The sequence below is a fragment of the Myiozetetes cayanensis genome, unplaced genomic scaffold (genome assembly GCF_022539395.1).
Source record: "Myiozetetes cayanensis isolate MyiCay16 unplaced genomic scaffold, myiCay2020 scf6-25, whole genome shotgun sequence".
Lineage (NCBI taxonomy): Eukaryota > Metazoa > Chordata > Aves > Passeriformes > Tyrannidae > Myiozetetes > Myiozetetes cayanensis.
The window spans coordinates 53,066,349-53,088,035 of record NW_026087853.1 but is presented as its reverse complement, the minus strand read 5'-3'; the positions used below and the strand labels follow the sequence as shown (position 1 = coordinate 53,088,035).

Here is a 21,687-nt window from a genome sequence, read left to right as displayed (position 1 = left end):
GAAGTGGAATATTTAAAAGTGCTTTATCAACTTACTGCCACTGCTGTGACTGCCTACAGTAACACCCTTTGCTGACTTCAGGAAGAGGAGAACTAGATCAGTGTCTACCCTTTTTACTTTCCTAAGTATTTGCAGTCAGCCTTCTGCTGACTTGCCAACGCTGTGTGGTGAACTGCTGAACGTGCCCACCCCACCCTGATAGTTAATGGCACAGTAAAGGAGCCCGCTTAGGAAATAAGGTGTTTCCATACCAGTTACTTTGCAGATGATTGATATCTATGTCTTGGTTGGGATTTTCCCGAGGGTGCCCCAAAATACCTGGAGACAAGAGCTCCTGCGCGAGTCCATGAAGAAGACATGCCAGGCACCCACTCCCTCCGGTGCAGTGAGGCAACGCTGTGGGCAACGCTGGCGCCCCAGGAGGATGGGAAGCAGGAGCTGCCTCCAGCCCTGCCCTGCAGGAAAGTGGTTTTAATTTCACCAGGCAGCCCCACTCTTCACATGGCTGTGGGCAGTGGCCATCTCTGCACAGTGCTGGGAGAGGCAGCATGGGGAGCAGGCTGAGGCACAGCCACACCTGGGTAACAATTGTACATCCACGTCTGTATTCCATACCCACACATCCCAAAGGACTTTGCTGCATGTGACTTTAGACCCTCTGAGACAGGTTCAGGGTTGACTGATCATCTTGATGTGACTACATTGTAACAGCAGAATGCATCAGTATCATGGTAGAAGAGCTCCAAATTTTCATTGCCACCATCATCTAAAACTCACACCTGAGGATAAATTTGTTTCCAGCTCACAAACTGAATTTAAAATTGAGCACGTACTCATGCTTGAATTTAAAACAGAGCTATGCTTTCTACTCAACTTCTAACTTCTTTGAGATAAGAGTCTTCTCTTTAAGTAATACAAAAAAACCCCCATAGTTTCATAAGTAACAGAGTATTTCCAACTAGATTCTTAAAAAGTACAGTGTACTTTTTGTTGTAAATCAAGGAGCAAAAAAGACAAAGATGTGATGAGGAAAAAGTACATGAAAGACAAAAGATAACATGTTACATATAGTCACAGAGATTAATAATTTGAAAGTTTCAATGGAAAGAAAGTGGGTTTCAAGCTTTTTGGTAAAATGAGAACATCATCCTGGTATTTAATTCTTCTGGTAGCATGTTGTTTGATCAATCAGTTATTTATAAAAACTTGGGTAAGTTTACTTGCACTTACAACTGGCCTTCTTGAGATAGTTTTAGAAAAAAAAAAATTACAACCTTTTTCATAATAAGCTGTACTTGTGCCCTTCACTTGGGCCTGTAATTTTGTACAACTGTGTTATATGAATATTCCAGCAAACACATTGCTGGTATGCAGGGCCATCAGGTTTCTTTTTGTAGTTCTTTAGAAGCAACAAGAAGAAACCACAATTTGTTCATAAATATCAGGCAAAGAGATTTAGGTGAAATCCAGCAAATGTCTTCCTTGCTCATCACAAAATATTTGCCAGGATTGCACTGGGCTAAAAAAAGCAGAAATTTCAAAGCACAAAACCTCTAGGTTCGTTTCCTGTGCCCAGAGAAACCCAGTCAAATACTCTAAAGATCAGTGAAGTGTCCCTTCACCTTTGGACAAATGGCTTGGTCTTGTTTCAAACAGTAGTTTACAAAATCCTTTCCCCAAACTTCTTATAGAATCACAGAATTGTTTGGTTTCAAAAAGACTTGTAAGATCATCAAGTCCAATCATTACCCCAGCACTGCCAAGTCCACCACTAAATCGTGTCCCTAAGCACCGACGGTGATTCTTTAGAGCTCTGATCTTTGGAATAGGGGACAAGGAGGGTGTGTGTGCTGTGATTAGGAGAGGCTCAATAATTTCTGTGAGAGCACTTCTATCCTGCTCCTTGGCCAGAAAAGTCCTCCAGCTATTGACCAGCTGGCTGAGAAGCCAATGTGTCTGCAAGGCTTTCAACATGGATAAGTGTTTGATGTATTACTTCCAGTAAACCCAGCAGGCAGGTTAATTCCTCTGCAGTCCTGAGAACTTACATGAGGTATTATAAGAGAAGTCACCACCTCTGACGCACACAAGATGGAAAGGAAAGGAGAAGGAAAAATTCAGTTCAAAGATGCCAGAAATCACCTTGACCTCTGAAGAGAAGCAGCTGTCCATCTGTCCTCTGAGGAGGAGAGGACTATCAATCAGTTCAGAGTTATTAGGCAGAGGACAATGGTGCTGGCACTAACATAAGCCCAAATCTTGCCTATCCACTTCTCTCCTTTGAGCAGCTCTGTCTTGCTCTGTAAGGGGCTCTCCCACTGGTAGAAAATAATGAGATGACCTGATAGAGGTAAAATTAGTGGAATTTGAAAACTTACAATTAAGGTTTTCATCACAGTTTGATCCATTCACAGACACTTTCCTTTCGAGTCTGCAAGGAGCTGTTATAGTTTTTATATTATTATATAATTCATATAATTGCCTAAGGAAATTAGCTGGTGAATTCCTATGCAACATGTGTGGAAGTTGTTAATCTCATGGGGTTTGTAAACTCTTGTGTTAAAGATACAGTTGAATGCCCACTAACTTGTCTAAGACTGTCATTATTTATAAACTACAAAATTAACCTGTGCACTTCAAGAAAGTGCAATTTACTTACCAGTAGATGGAATTAAGAAACTGATATAATTTTTACCTGTTATCTTTCCTCATCACACATTATTACACTGTAAGTATCAGTGGAGAGAAATTGCTATGGAAATGATTTTGAGACTTAAAAGAGTGAGATAGAATTTTATTTTTTCAAATAGAAAATTGCTCACATCCAGCCCATTTAGACACATTCAATACATTCCAGCACACCACATCATACCCCAAAATGACAGTGCCAAGAACTTAAAAATGAACAAATCTATTATAAATTAGTGAGGCAATTCACAGAAAAGACTGAGCAGCAAGAAAACTCATAACCAAACCAGTGTTTAAATACAGTTCTAATAAAAGCCAACCATATCAAATTGACCTGTGAACAGTGCACATAGCTTCCCTTTTTTTTACCTCCTTCTCTACTCTCATAATACACAAAGACCTGCTTTAAATGACTTAATTAAGAGTCTATTATTTTCTAAATCACTTGCACAGTTTATTTTTGGTTCTAATCTGGTGAGGTACTTAATATCAGGTAGGGTTACAGTGGCCTGACAGGTTTTTCCACCCAAGAGCAGACACGTGTTTTTGGGTGCAGCAAGTATTACAACCACATGGCGTCTAGAAAAAGTATTCTTTTAGTAAGAATATTTTTGAAGTCCCTAAAGTGCTGATGGCCCTCAGCTTCTGTTGTCTCTAATACTCCCAGCAATGCAAAACTTTGGAGCTAAAGGGAAAGCACCCTTTTGTATTTGGTTTTATAGCAGAACAGGTATCTCCTGTAAACTGAAATCTCACTTTTTAAAAATACCTTGAAAATACTTTGACTCTCTGTTTTTCTTCAGAAAGCTGTGATAAATGTTCTAGACTGTCTTGTTCTATGGGATTACATGAGGCTTCTAGCAACAGTGATGAAACCCAGAAATTTTCTCCACATAACTGGAAATACCAGCAGAACTCAACAGAGAAAACTAAAATATTTATTGCTGCTCTGCCTCTCCTACTTTGTGTCAATCTTGAGTAATAGTTTAAAAAAATCAATCACTGCAACTAATCTCAATAAAGATGTCATCTGAACAATAGGTATGCTTAGCCTATGAGTGACAGGGGAAAAAAAGATGGTAATTTTGGAACACATTCAAGGATTCTCCTCTGTCTTTCCACTGTGATGGAAGACAAATGGTACTTTTAAAGCCCTGCCTGTTACGTTTTTAGACCATCCCTTCAAGTTATAGTAACTCAACCTTGTTTAAAATCCTAATTCATATTTTCTTGCTAATTATTTACCAAATTGGTAAGTCTACTCTGCAATGCACAGCTTTTCCTATACACAACTGTTGAAAATACACATTTTTCAACCAAAATCAGAGACAACATCCAAACTGTAAAATGTAATCTGACATTTATCCTCTTTAAACAGTCAAATAAATAAGAACACATAAATAGTGTAGAACAACAGCATAGTCCTTGTATATTTATCTGTGGCCAATAGTAAGAACTTGCTTTTATATTTAGAATGGGTATTTCAAATTTCTTTAATACAGCAAAAAAAACCCTGAAGATAATTAATAAGTTATTGTGACAGAATCCAGTGTGCCTGTTACCCTACAAGTACCTACCAAGTGGTTTTTTAGTTTAAACCTTTTGTGACAGGAAGGCTTCTAGCTTTGGCTGTACCGCAGGCAAATGCTGCACATTAGCACCATTCATGAAATAATGAGAACATCAAATCTTCTCAGAGCATGAGGTAAAATCACATTCAAAAATAAACAGTCTTTCAGTTTCTCTTTCTTGTTTTTTTTCTGTTTTCAGTTTGAAAATCTGGTAATATTCCCAACTGTATGTATGATGCACTAATCTTAAATTGCGGAATTACCTCAGATTTAAGAAAGTACTTAAATTAGGAGAACTTCTGCAACATCTGTTTTGCCAATATCTACAAATGCACGTACAACAAAGACAGGGGATAGTTCCTTTAAGCTAAAAATATGCATATATTCTTAAGTAGGAAGACAAATGTAGTTTAAATGCAGCCACAATATTTTCTATCAAATGTTGATATTACAAACTCAACATTTTTTGCAGTCCTTTTCAGGAATTATTCTCAGGGAGATCTTTAACTGCTATACCACTCATTGCACCCTATGGCACAACTCGTGATAGGTTTTATCAAGCAACTGTAAAAAGTCTACCATAGTAAAGGCTACCCTATAAATATCAGTTGGGTCTGGATTACTATTTTTGAATGATCTTTTATTGTATTTTAAAGACCTTAATCTCTGACATACAGAAACTTTTTTGAGCATGTAACAGCTTTAAGGGTAGTCACTCCTTTGATAATCCCTTACCATTTTACAAAATGTAGGGATTTAATATCACTTTAACTTCTTGTTCAAAAATACACAGTGCAATAAAACTTACAAATACCTGAAAAATTAATTTCTGACATTGTATTTACAGTAGTTTTAGTGAGTGCTTATATGTAGTCATTAGTCAAATGACTCTTCCTCCACCAGAAATAAAATCTAATCCTATTTTTATATGAGATGCTTGTTTTCTGACTTTTGCATAGTTGACCATGGCTTGGCTGTGCCAAAATATTAACAAAAGCACATACAGATTCAGACAAACAGATGAACAGTAATGCTGTCTCAAAAATACGAAGTGATGTCATCATGTTCCTCAGAAACTCTACTCTCAGCATTAAAATAAAATTCCAAGAGAATAATAGAGCTTTGATTTCCCTTTCACAGACCCTGATGCCCATCAGTCAGGCAAATTCAGTCCAAATCTGTATGCCAGTGATCCTTTGAGCTGCCAGTGAAACGACTCACTCCAGTATGAGTAAAAGAAGTGCTTAGAAGCTTTTGATAACAAAACGACATGTTTCCCAAATAAGCTGATTTTAAATTTTAATTCCTTCATTTTTCAGAAGACTGTATCTCCATGATTGGGAATATTGCTGAAATGATGTTTATTTGCATGTGGCTGTTTAAATCCTGCTCAGCTGGTAGCCTCTGGATAATATAAGACTTTCAAAGTGCTGGTCTTCTGCTTTTTCTTTCACTCTCTGCTCCTCTAAGGTACACACAAGTTTGTCTCTTTCTTCCACCACTTTCATCATCTCAATAAAAATTTCATCCTCCTCATTCAGATCCTCCTCATCTTTAAGGCTGTCTAGAAGATCACAAAAAAGTGATGAAAATCCAGATCACTGTTTGCATTTTAACTGTTACGAGGACAGCTTGAATTAACATTATAGTTAATGACAAATTAAGTCAATAGCAGTTAGTACTTTTCAAGTTATAGTTCAGGGAAATTTTCCACTGCATTTGGGCCATTTGAAGTTGACCATTAAGGCTCCTAATGCCTAGAGTAGACTTTTTAACAAAATTTGGACTGGAAAGGATAGGAAAAGCACTGCTTGTTTATAAAAACAATTAAGATGGAGTTTAAATTTAGTTTATAAGGTAAAAAGCCCAAAATGAAATGTAGTGCTTGTAAGAAAATAGGAAATATTTTTCAGAAAATGTATTGAAAACTGCCTTCACTTACAATCCACATGCCTAAACACAACAGGATATTTTGGAGTATTCAGTGCTCTGGAACCTCTCTTGTCCCTTGACTCCTCCTACCCATGCTCGTTTCTCAAAGACCAAATGGAAGGACAAGCCCAAACTTTAATTCTAAGTACCTAAAAGCAGTTCCAAAATGCTGTGGCAGCCATCAATGCTACACAAAAGCAGATAACTCTTTATTTAGGTGGCTGAAGAAGCTACTTTCCACTGCTGCCCATTATTGCATGGTAGCTGGACATTAATGCCTGGAGAGCACAATTAGCATAATTACACATGCAGTGCTTCTCATCCAGTTCAGTGCAGAGCTGGGCAGGTCAGCTCAGCTGTCTTCACGAGGAGTCAGATGAGAAGATCTCACAAGTCACATTTTGCTGGCTGAGCTGCACTCGCTGAGAGCACAGGAGCCTCAGCCATCCTGGTCCCTTCTGGAGCAAACAGGGATGCACACAGGCATGGTCTGTCACTGCGGACTGGAGAACACCGTCCCCTTTGACTTACCATCAATGGCCATTTTCTCCCTCAGCTTTTGTTCCAACCTGCTTTGGTGGTCCTCCAGTTCTAGCTCTTGGGCTCTAGGTACAGCAAAAAGTATGTTAAAGAATAAGCTTTATTTCAATAAAGACATATATATTGTTTCAACCAAGAGATTCTGTGTTCTATTTATCCTCTACTTTCTCCTCATGGGCAGTCAGGGCTAAAAGGTTTTCCTATGCCATCATCTCCACAGCAGAAGTACCACTACCACCTTTTGCATTATGTATCAGATTCAGCTCCCTCATACGGTGCAACACTCAAGGCTTTTCACCATCTGTGAATTGTTGGTGGCACCCACAATGTAACTCCAGATAGGGCTGAACACTCCCACACACGAAGGGCCCTGCCAGGCCCTCTGCACAGGAACAGGGCCTGAGGCAAAGGAATTAACACGTGTACACATCCAGACAACAACTTTTTGTGTCCTGTGGTGGTAAAAGCTGCCTGCTTTTGCTTTTTTTCACTCCACTTTGCAGGCAGTGTAGGCAGGAAGCATTGCTACCAAAACACCCAATGGCAATTGAAGGGGCAAGAAGAGTTTTGGCCCCTGGCAGCATCAGCACAGATGGGGAGAGGCTGATAAACAGCAACGAGCAGCCCACATTGGTGTGAAATCCAGGGCTGAGCAATGACTGCTGCAGCTCTCATTGCCTTCCCACATTGCCCACAAATAGTGGAGAAAATAGCTGAGAGTCACCTCCGCCTGTCTCTTGGGTGTGTTTCTAAGAGGGCGAGGTGAGGGAGCTACAGCAAATATTGTTTCCATCAACCACAACTGTGGCATCTGAGGTGGGATTTATCTGCTTGTTTTGCTGCTGTAGTGAATTCCTAGATCTTTTTCCCTATATCCAGTAAAAACTGAGATTAAGTTGTCAGACTACTTTTCTTCCAAAGGTGAAAGTGCCCCAGTGTTAGACCCACATGATGTAAAGGCATCTACGTGCTTTGTTGGTTCAGAGCATTATACAGGACTGAAATAATTGCACCACTGCAAGAGGGAAGAATGAGGAGGGCTCAACTACAAATCTGTGTTCAAAACAGATTGTAGCTACTCTGGGTATGTTTATTCCACAACTGTCTCAAACTGCAGCACACAGCAAGGTGTTCAGGTGTATTGTGAGTACACTTTTACCCCTCTCCCCTCCACATCTTTAATACTAATGCTTGTCTTTACTTACATAATCAGGAGCTCAGACTCATAACGCATTAACTTATTCTTCTCCAGGACCAGCTCAAACCATTCATGTAGCATCTGAGTTTCATCTTTTGTGCCTGAATCTGTATAAAATAGGAGATTTTAGTGTGCATTACCAGCTTTCTTTCCCATGCTTTTGCCAATTAAGTTCCCTTTCAATAGTCCTGTGTAAGCCAATGTGAGCTCAAATGGAGATGGTTTTGCTGTATGCAATGTACATCAATACTGACTGGGTACAACAGGTAAAACAGTTTTGTCTACCTCTGGTTGACTGTTGTGGCTTATTACAGATAAAGATGCACTAGATTATAGAACACTTCTGGTTTAAAGCTTTTCCTTTCTAATAATCATATAGACTTTCTTTTTAGTGGGCACTTTGTCTTTCTCTTAGTTCTGCCTTTGATAAGATAGTTTCTCTGTTGAAGCTGGACTTCAGAGCTGAACTATATGTCTAAGTGGATATTCCACATCCCATTAACACAATCAGACTTCAGGATGCACATGCTGGCAAGTATCAACTTAGTCCCTGCTTCCAGTGGACATCAGGAAATTTCCATTCACTTGTCAATAGGCCTCTAAATCTCCATCTGCTTTGAATGACGAATCTATGATTATTGGGTGGTTCTAAAACACTTTGGGCCAGGGCATCACTGGTAGACACTACACAGACACAAAACACAAGATGGTCTCTCCAGAGCTTGACTCTGCCTTGCAGAGGAGCACAGAGGATGGATCTCTTTTACCAGGTGAGGGCCTTTACTACTCCTAAAATACCATCTGTACGAAACTCTTTGGCAATGAAGAACCCCTGGGAGTTTTCAAATGGCAAGTCAGAACACATATGTATTTCTTATCCTCATTGCCCTTTTTAACATCCTCATCACTTCACAATTTCCACTCATTTTCTCCACAAAGTAAAACCATCCCATCATCTTTAGATGCAGAATTACAGCAACAGTGATGGCACTGTTAACACACCTCCCACGTCTGCTTTGCACATCCATTGCCTGATGCCACAAAACAGTGATCACTTGTACGAAGAAAATACCTTACACTAGTCCAGGTTGAGGCAACAATTTAGGTGACACACTGGCACCTTCAGAGGCATAAAACCAACAGCCAGCCTGTGCTCCTGTCCCAACATGTGGTATTTACAGACGTCACTATACATGTTAGAGGCAGGGACAGTCAGACCCGGGACAAAGCAAAAGGAGGTGCCACCGGCGGGCAGGGGAACACCAGGCCTCTGGCTCCTCCGTCCTTATACCACACTGCTGGATAATCAAGCATAAAATCCCCGTAATGCAGCCTGCCCGTTTTCTGGTGGTGGGAAACTTATGTGATTTCTCCTTTAAGAGGACTGCACCTTTATTTCAGATGACTGAGAGCACTGAAATTTAAACCCAAAGGTGTCAGGTTCAAGCTCCAGAGACACCAATTACAAGAGCATAATTAAACTAGGTTACCAAGGGGAGAGACAGACAGAGTCCTGGAAAGTTCAGCAGTGTTTCTGATGCCTTTCTGTCACAGTTTTGAAATGTGCTTTGCTCTTGGCCCTAGGAATTACCCTCTTGTCTCTACGGCTTCACCTGTCCCTCACTTTATGTCAAAGCCAGAGAGCAGCAGTTCGAAGACCAGCTCCTTTGGGCAGTATTGATCTGCACCCAGTGCAGCCCTTTAGCAATCTTCCTGAGTATGAGGGAAACTGTTGGGTGACCATCTGTGTGCTTTCACCAGCCACCATTATCCCAGGAAATGCAGGTCACTTCCTGTCAGTGTCAGAGGAATGACAAGGACAAGAGTCATGGTGTCTTGAGTGCTGTTCTGCAGTTTCCCATCAGGACTTGACCCCGACTGGAAATCACCATGAAACAGGAGGATAAACAGCAGGAGAGGGCAGAGCAATCTTGCTTCAATTTCGCCGTGATTCCATTAAAATTTGGCAGCAATAGATGTTTTCCTGTGGGATCTTCCAGGTCAGCAAGTGGTGATAAAAAGCGTCTTCTCAGTGACTGCTGGAGCAGTCCTTGCTGGAACATGCCAGTTTCTCACAGATCCAGTGCAGGATACAGCCCTAGCTAAAAGAGTCTTAGGTCTTTGTATGTCACCATAAGAGGTTATCATCAAAATTTGGTCTATATTACTGTCAGTAAAAACATTGCAATTGCAGGTACACATAAGTCCTGCACAGACACAGAGGGTTACTAGATCCTTTTTGTTTTCTTATTTAGGCAAAAATATTCCTCCTTTTAACTTTTCCACCTTATACTTTAAAATCTCTGTATCTCTAATAAAAGACTGTGTATTGTGGGTTGATTGAGGTAAATAAAGAAAATGCACTTTGAAAGAAAACACTCATTTTAGCAAAATCCTCAGTGCAAGCTGAAATAAAAATAGCCCTATTTTTTTCCATCTCCTCCATCCCACAGAACGCCCCCTAAGTGTTCCAAATGGCATTTTACCCCTGAGCTTTTCAAATGTTTGTTACCAACAATGCTAATAGTTATTATTTGAGTGTGATGGAGTGCTTGATGCTTTCCAAGAGCAGAGCAAGCCAATGAAGTATTTTGTATAACACAATGCAACAGATCTTAAATGTTAGATGGAAAACAATTTATGAGTGTATTTTGTGAGCCAGGTTGGCTTTTCCTTACAGCATTGCTAAAGTAAACCTTTCCTCCTGGTTTACCAAGTCTCCTTTAACTGAGATCCATTTGAAAGTCAAACATTCTTCTAATGACATCATAAGTACTTCTATTTCCATCCCTTTTGAGGGAATGACAGGCTGCAGAGGAGTATTTACTGAACACTGTTCTCAAAACCTGAACCTTCTCCACACAGTCATCACACAGTAAAGGGGGCTTAGCCAGTTTGCACCCTTTTATAATATAATGGCCAGCCTTCGCGAGCGAAGATCCGGGGAAGGTCCTTACACCTTCCAGCCTGCGCATTGGATTTTTTAGGTGAGACACAGTGTGCGCAGAACTGAGCCCACCCTTTAATCCTAAGGTTCATCTGCCGAGGCCAAGCGAGCTTGGACAGTGGCAGCGAGGTCCTCAGGACGTAGGTGGGTTGCCTTTAAGGGCTAACGAGCCCCACCTGCCCGGGAGTGGCCCTGACCGGGAATCGAACCCGGGTCTCGGAGGTGATAGCGCCGCGCCTTCACCACTAGACCACCAGGGGCTCCTTGCACCCTTTTAGGAACAGTTAAACCTCATATTCCCTATTCCTACAGGTTTTCCACTGATTTCTTTTGACTCCATTGAAAATTCCAAGAAACCCTGGATATGCTCCTTATGAAATAAAAAACTAGGTACGCCATCTGCAAATATTTGTTCACCTTCCAAAACATGGAGAGCTCTCTTAACATTCTCTCAAAGTAGATTTTCTTCTTTACCATCAGTCTTCATGATTTATTTAGTCAACTGATCCATTATGCTAATTTCAGTGGAAAACATGTTTCGAGGTTTTATTTCTGTGTTTTCTTGTAGGCAGAAGATCTCCATAAGCCTCCACAAATGTCAGTGGAAAACAAAGAAACGGTACATCAGTGATTTATTATTTGGTATTTCGAACCAGAATAAAGGGAATAATGAGCATGAAAAATTATTCATAGAACTGATACTATTTCTTTTTTCTTTTTTTTTTAATGCATGAATTGTTGTCACTACAATTAGAAGATCATCAAAACCTCATTTTGCTCATCAGTCTTCACGGCAGTTGTTTCGCACCCACGCATGTTCTCTTCTAATTCAGTTGAGGAGCTAATGAATAACTCCCCCTAACAAAGGGGCCATTCATCCCGGGCTCACAGAATTATTAGAGGAGAGTTGCGTAAATGTCACTGAAGACTAGTGTTTGCAGGCCTGCCTCTAAATTTGGTTATTCACAACCTTTGCAGTTCAATATTATTGCTGAACTGTGATCGTTTTCTAATTACCTTAATAATACCTATTAAATCACTTCAATTGCATAAGCGCAGACCTGCTTAAGTACAACTTAACCTAATAAACACTGGTCATTCATTAAACAATAATGCTTGTTATTTTTAAGAAGGTTGAACAGAATATTAAACTCACCGATTCCTGCATCATTACACATATTCTAATACAAGTAACAAAGCACTCACATTTTGTTTGGGAAACTTATGGCTTCATGCTTTTGCACCAGGAGAGTTATTGAGAAACAGTAACATGCTACATTTCAGTATCTGCCCTATTTGTAACTGGCCACCTACACACAAACAATCAACAGGGAGAAAAAAAAAATTGTACTTTCACCTTAATGAGGGCAATCCAATTACTAAGGATGGCAAGAGAATGAGAAGCATCGATCTCTTGGCAGACAGCCTTCTTTAGGAAATGCGATTGTCAAAACAGCAAAAACAAGAGGTGGCTTTAGGCCATTTATCCTGGTATTCGGTGTCTATCCCAAGAGTTAGAACCTTCTTGTTCTTCTGTATTTTTGAGGTTTCCAAAAAACAACCACCTTTATACAACTCCGCACAAAAAAGCTAATGTTCTGAATCCTCAAAGCCTTTTGAGCAGACTTTCTCACGGGCAGTAAGGTAGGTAGAGTTTGATAAGAGGTTATGCTTTCATTTAAAAAAAAAAATGCTAACCTTTTAAATAACATTTGAATAGGCTGACACTATCAATTCTAGGAAATTACTAAATAAATAAAAAAAGTTGGGTAAATGCTGTCTTGCTGAACTGATTAGTTCAGTGTCAGAATAGGGGCGATAGCTGCTATGAAATAAGGCATTAAAAAGACCAAAATGTAGAGATTGGGCTGGGTTGCCTGGCTAAGACAACAACAAGATTAAGTGCCAAAACATATCTAGGTTTTCCGTGTTGTGCAACTGCCTGTCATGAAAGCACAAGGTTCAGTTTTCTAAAACAGAGGTAAATAAAGACACCTTTGCACTCAGGTTGTCAGCTCACCAGAGTGCCTTCAGCACAGAACCACAGCCCCCTCTGAAGTTCCTTACAGGCACATGTAGTCACACCCTCATTTTGAGCCTGGCAGGAGCCCCCAGATGTCCCTTCCCTCTCCAAAAGGTCTCCCCAGCTTCACCCCATGTGTGCTGGGGAGCAGTGGCAAGGCTATGCCAGTGGCAGGAACGCTGCAGCCCTGAGTGCTTGGGACTGTTGGCTCAGCCGAAGGAAAACCTTGCCTCTGGCTGAGGCCAGGTTGACATGCCTGTTATCTCCTGCCCATTGAGGGAAAAGCTGCACTGTTAAGGTCTCTGTGCCTGCATGCTGCTGTTGCTATAGCATGGCCACTGGCTCTAATCATATTAATGGCATTTCACACTCCAGGAGAAGTCATTAAGGACTCTGTTACTAGGCATGGGCTGCTGCTGGCTTGGTAACTGAGATACAGCTCCTGGAAACCTCACTGGTTCCCTATGATGAAATTAAGCTCAGGATGGGATTTAAAAAAAAGAAGGGGGCATGTTGGGCAGTGGGGCAAAATGTAGATTAAGGTTCAATAGCAAGGTAAATAATTCTAACTCCGTGATAACCAACAAAAAATTTACATCATTCAATGTAAAGATGTATGAGCTAACAGAGCTAAAAGAAGAAGGTTAAACAATTATTTTTGTCCTTCCAGTTATTGTTTCTTTTCAGATTTCACACCAAATTATTTCATTATAATCATTAAATCCCTCTACTTTGAAACAGGTTAAAAAACCACCGCCAAACAAAAAACAACTGCTCTGTGTACCTGCTTCTCCTCTTAGTTCTCTCTCCAGTTCGACACCAGAAATCTCCAGAGCTCTTTGTCTTTCCTCCAACTCTTCTAGTTGGCGTTGGACTGCCTGCAAAATTATAATGATATAAAAGCTACAGATATAACTTCAAGATTCAGAGACAAAAGATGGTCTCAGTGGTTAGAGAAACAGCTCGAAAAGGTCTCAGAGGAGTCCTGGCTCTTGCCAACTCACTGAGTGTACCAGGCGCCTACACAATTTAATAATTCCACTAGGTATCTATGGCACTTTTATGTGGCTAAGTATCATAGGTACCAGAAGAACCTCAGTTTTTCTGAGCTTTAGCTCTCCCATTGAAAATCAGAGATGACAGAGATCATATGTGTTTCACAGAGTGTAAAAAGTCAATACCTTAACATATTCAGAGACACATATTCTGTGATGTTACATGACTAAAGCTCATATAAATATTGAAGGTTTACAGCTAGAAAGCTCTGCTAGCTATTTTGATGTCCACAGGTTTTTGTTGTTTGTTTTACTTTCATATTTCACAAATTTTTCACCTAGAAAGAAAAAGGTGTAATAGCTAAGAAGTGATAATTCAGTGGCACTTCAGGAAGGACTTCTACATTCATTGTCCATCCCTTTTTAAATAAGATTTTTCAGAAGTGTCATGGGGCTAATAGGCATAAAACATCTGAAAAGGCTGAAATGTCAAAGATGGATGTTCAGCAGTTCCCATTTCAGGCTGTGTTAGGGCATTCCAAACCAAGCCCTCAACAGTAGCCTAACAAACATGTAAGATGATTCAAAAACTTTGGACTTAGCATTAAAAGTAAGAGAAGGCATGTATGCATCTAATTTTACCTTGAGATAATTTACAATTCTCGGATAAAAACCAGAACACAGTTGCTCCTATTTCGTATTAAAATACACCCAAGATCACACTGTGCAGAAGCACATTCACCCATCTTAAACTGTAACTGGAAATAACAACACATCAGTAGAGTCCAGAGCTTTCCCAGCATTTTCTGAAGAGCAAGGCCTGTACAAAATGAAGTGACTTTCCATCATTGAGAAAGAAAATGGTTCACTTCCATTGTTATAGCAGAGGGAAAACAAAAGCCATCGCTGTATTTTTGTATCCTCCTGCTGTACATAGAGGTAGTAGCTGAGTTTCTTACATTCTATCGGGTTGATGTTATTTCCCCATCTCTTTTCAGTGCATTCTCCTCTTACTGCCAGTCACCATTCCCTATTGTTCTTCATATACAATTACAAAATTAGGATGATCTGGGGCACACATGCATTTGTCACACAGAGAGAGATGCAGGGCCCTCCCACATCCACCCCTTCCTGCTCCTGATGGTTGGGGGAACTTCAGCACAGAAGGCAGTGAGCAGCAGTGAGGAGTCAGGGGAGCTGCAGAACCCACTTTGGGTACCGCCATCCTCGCTAGTCACTCTTGAGAGACAAAGGGGGCATCTGCAAGCTACATTTTCACCTGTGCTTTGTGAAGCCTCTTCAGCTCCTCTTGTTTAATCAACTGCTTTGTCTCCTTCTCCAGCTTCCTTCTCCTTCTGAGAGCTGTTTTTGCCTATAAAAGAGAGAGATAGAGAAAAAAAAAAAGGTAATCAAAGCATAAGTACACCAATTACAGGTTTCCTAAAACCTTCCCCAGAATCACAGAGCTGCTGAGGTTGTGACAAACCTCTGGAGTCCATCTAACCTGATCCCCTGCCCAAAGTGGGTGAGCTACTGCAGGGTTCTTGGGGCAACCTCACCAAAATGAAACAAAATTTTACATGCATTTGCTTACATTGACTTTAAATCATTACAAGCTCTTAATGCAATCCTGAGTGAGTGTGAACTGTGTCTATCAATAAAAAACGTTTGAATCACAAAGCTGACTGTATACAACATCCCACTAGACATGGCCAGGCACCGGCTGGGGAAGCATCAGTTTGAGGAAATTCAAACCCATTTCTACTGCTGCAGCTGCTAAGTAGAAAAATCCACTTTGGATCTCCTGTAACACAGTAAGAGGGACACAGCTGAAACAGCCAGCTATCATGGGACACTACCTGAAGCCCAATGAAACCTTCCCCAATGCCATTTCTCTACTGCATTACAGAGGTTTTTGCCTTTCCCCAGGCACCTGTTGCTGCTGCCAGGAGATCTGGGCAGCAAATGCTTCAGGGCTGGTTAGGGAATCGCCTGCCATTGCTCTGTCTTGCCTTTGACCCGAGCTAACCTGAAATGCTTCAAGGCTGTGGTGTTCCCATTTTGGAGGAGACAGAATATATGAGCACTGCAGACAAGACAATTAAATAATCAACCAGCCAGGATGCCACTAAAATTTTTCCCACCGAATTTCGCCAGGTACAAGTGGTAGCACTGACAAAACAGCAGCCAGAACTGGTAGGAAGCAGCTGAATGAAACATGCTGAGTGGAGTATGTGCATCAAAACTGAATTGCTGCTAATGTCTGTGTGTGACAGCTGCTTGTTCACTCCATTTCTGGCAGCTGCCCCGGAGCGCTGCCTTCTCCCTGCCTGGTCCTGCCCTCCCTGGGACTGCCTGGACTGTCGGGGGTTGCTTCCATCCAGGTGGCTCTCGTGTCTCCCTTCTTTTCTCTGTTTTGTTTAAACCTTATTTAATTCACCATAACATTATCCAGCTATAGATTGTCCTTCCTGTAACAGGAAAGATGAGAGAAGAATTCTGACATATCAGTGCATCCTGACACAGAGCCACCTGTGACAAGTGCTGCCACACATTGCTGTGCTTCTTCCTCACGGCATTTCAGTTCCTCTGGAGCTGCACAACTAGGTTTCTGTTCAAAGTCTCACTTCAGCTCAGCTGATTTTTCCTGTGTACTGTACTTTGTTTTCCTTCCTCCTCACCCACTCCGCCCCCCCCGCCAAAAGGCAACAAATCAAAAGGCCACCTCATACTATTAATTCCATTCACAGATACCTTCCACAGTAAAGAGGTAAACACATTTCCCATGAGCTATTCAGTCAACAAAAGCTCTGTTCCCTCACACCAGAGCCGGGTACTGAAAGTTCACTGTGCTTTTAACCCCACGGCTCTTGCTTGCACGGGAGGGCTCAGGACCCAGGTGGGCAGTCGGCCCTTTTGGTGTGAAGGGTCTGGGTGTGGCTTCATGGCTCACACACTTGTGCTGATCAGGATAAACAGAGTGTTTTCCAGGCAACCAGCCTGTAGCACTTCTCAAATGAAGCCGTATTTCCCCAAAGGAAATCTGCATCTGTTTGGTTTAATTTTTTCAACAGTTTGCTTGTTGGGCTACGTATTAAGGCCACTTAAGAATGCAGCTTCAAAGTGGTTTCAATGAAACATGCCTGCTTGTCAAATTAAGACCTCCTCTGTCAACGCTGGTATAACCTGGGGGAATTAAAGACCCAAAGAGGAAAAAGAAATGTTGGTGTTCATCTGTCTTAAAGACTTTTAATGTATTTTCTCTCCAAGACATGTAACCTCCAACGTCCCAATCTCCACTTTGAGAAACTGCTGTGTGGTTTAGATCAAAATCATATGATGAATCTTAAATACAGGCCAACTAAGGAAATAACTTTTTGTTCCAAAGCCAAGATTACCTTGTGTGTTAATGAAGGCTTGAATTCAAATTCATCATCAGAGGATGAAGTCGAATACTCACTAGCTTGTTTTCTGACAGGTAGGTGTTCACATCCTAAAATGAGGGAACAAAATACTCAGTGAAGCAAAAAATACTGTTCTTTAACTTAAACAGACACTTTGCACCTGCCCCGAGTTCTAATCAGCAGCACCTAAAGCAATTTGGAAATTCAGCTGACAGCATTAATTAAATTTTTGATCCATGTCAGAAACTGTCTGTGTATATATATATATATATTTTTTTTTTAGGTGCTACATACAAATAAATTAATTCCTTGAGCACCCTGCGTGTAGCGTGCTGTTCTAAATGCACTCAACATTCATTAAAATGTATATCTGAAGTTAGCCATATTACCCAAATGATTGTATAAGGCTCACTATACAGTGTAATTGAATGCACAAAGTCTGAGCCAGCTCTTAAACAAATTACCCTTATGTGGCTTGTAGCATCTGGCACCCATTTTTACTACATGACATCTGCTCAGTGTAAAATAGTTGGCGTCAGAATGTCTGGTCATATAAAAAAATCACAAATGTAATCAGAAGCAAATGGACTAAGAGAACAAGGCTTTATCACACAGCCTCATGCAACATAAATATTTCATTAATTATGTCTAAACAAACGTCACTTATTTTTCTGCTTTAGGAATATTATCACATCATTGGACTGTTGATTAAAATGCCATAAGAAGTCAGGAAAATCCATACATCACAACAATACACTCCATAAGGAAAACTCAAAGCCTGCCCTTGGAAGAAGCATGCTTTCAGAATTATAAATTGAATTACATTTAATTGCAGCAATTTTATCATGCCTGTTTTTCCAGCATCTTGTTTCAACTGGGTGCAAATATTTGAATTTCTTCTTAATTTGTCTAATGCATAGCTTCATTCTCTTTATTTCAGAAAATAAAACCGCTTTTGGAACATCTGTCTATGCTTCAACCTGCTACAGGGTTAATGATTAACAGCTGGGCATCTTGTAAATGTACATTATTTAAAGCTAACAGTGTTAGTTTTTTCCTTGTATCTGCTAGGTATCAGCTGGCTTTCTAGGTGCAAGTTGTATTCAGATTAGAATCATTTCCCATTTTCCCAGTGTAAAGGTTTCTTCTTTGCCTTGTTCTGGAGCAGAGTCCTGAAGACTTTTGTCTCCAGCCCTAATTTAAAATCAGGATCCAGGAAACTTATTCACCCCAGACAGTAAAGAATAAAAACAAGTCCACATAATTTGAGGCAGAAATTCTGATTTTTCTCAGCAATCTCAGTTTTAGAAGCACCCAGTCCTTGTGCTCAATGAAGCCACAAGCTCATGCTTGGCTCGATGGAGCAGACTTGGGTCTCACCATCCTTTTTGTGATTCAGGTCCTTGGGCAGCAGATGCCTGCAAGTGAAAGCAGGGAGCTGCAATAGCCCTCCAAGTGGGTCTCCAGCCTCCCAGGTGACTCTACTCTCTGCTCCAGAACTGCCCAAGTTGCCACCCCACATCTTAGAGGAGGGACACAACTCCTGCTTGCTGACCTGCCAGGGACTCTCTGACAGCTCACGATTGCTGTGGGGAGGCCAGTGCCACACACTGCCCCACGCTCTGTGGACAGGAGTGCGTACCCAGCCGCACTCCATCTCTGTCCCCAGCAGGGACAGTCAGACATAGAGCCCTTCCAAGGTGTGGGGGGGCATCTGTCCTTCTTTTAGTGAGTAAACTCTCCCATCTTGCTTTTCCCTGCGCAACAAAAAGTTTGCAGTAACTACCCTGCAGTCACACCACTGGAGAAATCAAATTCCACAGTATGCAAAGGGCAAACTTTACAGCCCAGCCGGGCTGGAAACACAAGCAATTACACGCTCCCTTTCTTCTCTCAGCTGTGCTGGGAATAAGCAACTGCTTCCCCTTGTCCTCTCCTTTGAGTGATATCAATAATTTAAAAAGCGTTACAAGGTCTGAAGGCAAAGCAGCCTGCTCTAACACAAGGGCACCTGCTTCCTCCTTGGGGGTGTGACTCCAGAACTCTCGGTCTTTCTGGGACAGGGAGAGAGTCTGTGACCTCCCCAAGGATTTCCACGGCCTGTCTCATGAGCACAAATCTGATGCTTGTGAATGGAATAGATTCACAGCCTCCACAGTCCTCCCAAAGCCTATCGGCTGTGGAGAGGCAGGTATTTGCACCTTGCTCTGCAGAGAAAAGCTATTTAGATTGCTCCAAACACCTCAGCCTCTCAAGGGACCCAGTACCCAAAACCCTGTGAGACAACAGTCACCCAGTTGTGATCAGCACCCTTGTGGTCTCTACCTGGGAATGTTACAGGATGAAGGAACACATGACCTACTCAGTGATGAGGCACCTGAAGGCTCTACCTGTGCTCATTGTCCCATTATTGCAAATACATTTCACACGCACTGATGTTCTCTGCTAATGTAACAGGGATAATTGAAGCATGAGGTGCCTGGAAACACAGAGCAAAGAGTGACAGAATTGGGATAAGAGGACAGGTTTTTGGCTCCCAGATGTGTGGCCCTGCCGCTTTTATGGATATAGAAACAATGGGAGACAGTGCATTTCTTTCAACATTAAAAGGGCAGCCACTCAGTGCTCTGCTTAACTCATTTTCTTTGGCTATTTCTTCGTGAGAGAGACCAAAACTATGCTCTGAAGTGTACCCCAGATGGAAATTTCAACTTCAAGACAACTATAGCAACCATGGTAAGAAATTGCCTCTGCTTCATGCAGAGCTGGAGAAAAATACTGCAAGTTTAAAAAAAAAAACAAAAAAACCAAAAACCACAAAACAACCAAACCCCAAATCAACCAAACAAAAAAACCCCAAACCAAAACCCCAAAATCCCCTCCAACAGAAAGGGGTGGGATAGAGAAAATTTAGCCGCCAGCTGTGAGGATTCAGACAAGGAGTTCATACATAAAAATATTCAACTTAGGAACTTTCACACTTTCTGGATCATTAAAATCTGAAACTTTGAACTGCCACAAAAATAATTTGTCTACTTCAAATATGCCAAGCCTTAAAGCTCAATAGGCTACAGAACAGATCTCCAAAACTTATGTTTTTTTCCCAAATATTAACTCAAGTCTTCTGGACTTGGGCTTTATCTTTACAGCCATCTCGTTCCTTTAGATTGAGTGTTATTTATTACATATTTCTTATTTCTTAAGTACTCTAGCATCCCCCTAACTTCCAAGTTAACATATGGAGTTTTTCCGCTCCATCTAACAAGACTTCGGACCACTGGGAGTGGCCAGTCACAGTATTAGTTTGTTCCTTTGCCCTTCAAATATAAAGGGCAAAGGAAAAATATTTCTGAAATGTATATTAATCTATTCTTGATCTTCACCTCACAATAGCTACTCGGAGTTAGGTCAAGACACTTTTCCAGCATACCTGATTTACAGATGTCAAATAACAGAAAACAGTATTAGTTATTAGTGTTATTAATTGTTAGTGAACCTGACAGAGCTACAGAATACACTTCAAAGTACGTTGGTGGAGAAAACCTCCAATTCTTGATATTGGGACGTAGTATCCTCATATGTATGTGTCAGATAAGCAAAGTTATATCCATGAAATTAAAATTCCTTCCTATGGCCAGTTTGTTACAGCTCGACAATCCAAGGGTGAGTGTCAAAGACACTTTGGCCTAAGCCTGCTGCCATGGAATGCCATCACTGAATGCCTCACTGTACGCTGAGGAGCAACTGCACCAAAGTGCAGTGCTTTGAGAACCTCTCCCTTAACATACACATCCAAGGTACTCATATTCCCAGGAAACTTGAAGGACTCTGAACAATAAGGGAGATGTCATATGAAGAGGTTAAGAAGGTGCTACCTTCTATTAGATGTGGGAGCACTGCTGATTGTCCTGGAGATTTATAGGGAAAACCACCAGTGCTGTCAGTCTGCCTGTCCCAGCTCAACCTCCCTTTCCCGGGGCGTGTTTGTGTCATGGTAATGACTGCAGCCTAAATACACAGAATTGCCTTGGAGCAGAAACTGTTTTTATAACATAAAGTTACACTAATCCTTGGCTTCCTCTGTAAGTGTCCAAGATTACATATTTTTAAAAGTCATGGGACTTAATCATGACCACTGTAAGGACTTCAGCATTTTACAGAAGAGAGGCAAAATTACACACATCTCTTGGGGCACTGATGTTCAAAACCAGAGGGAAATTGGCATGAGGAAAGAGATTAAAAGAATGGCCAGTAGAAATCAAGAGAGGGCTTGGTTATTTCACTTCACATCTCTGCTTCTCCACAGATTTCCCATGTGATTTTAGACATGTAATTTAATCTTCTAGTGCCTCAGTTCCCCTCCTAAAATACAAAATCACTGTGAAAGCA

The 21,687-nt window shown here is 41.1% G+C and overlaps 1 protein-coding gene across 1 annotated transcript in view; it reads right to left on the bottom strand.

The window, feature by feature from the left end:
• Positions 1-2,823: 2,823 nt before the first annotated feature.
• LOC126651136 (F-actin-monooxygenase MICAL2-like) overlaps positions 2,824-21,687 on the bottom strand; it is a 36,435-nt gene continuing 17,571 nt past the window's right edge. The window contains exons 7-12 of the mRNA XM_050336710.1: positions 17,293-17,387; positions 15,174-15,266; positions 13,684-13,777; positions 7,937-8,036; positions 6,723-6,796; positions 2,824-5,823 (exon numbers count right to left, since the gene is read on the bottom strand). Of these exons, the coding sequence (XP_050192667.1) occupies positions 5,639-5,823; positions 6,723-6,796; positions 7,937-8,036; positions 13,684-13,777; positions 15,174-15,266; positions 17,293-17,387 (641 nt within the window). The 3' untranslated portion in view covers positions 2,824-5,638. The remainder of the gene's footprint in view (positions 5,824-6,722; positions 6,797-7,936; positions 8,037-13,683; positions 13,778-15,173; positions 15,267-17,292; positions 17,388-21,687) is intronic.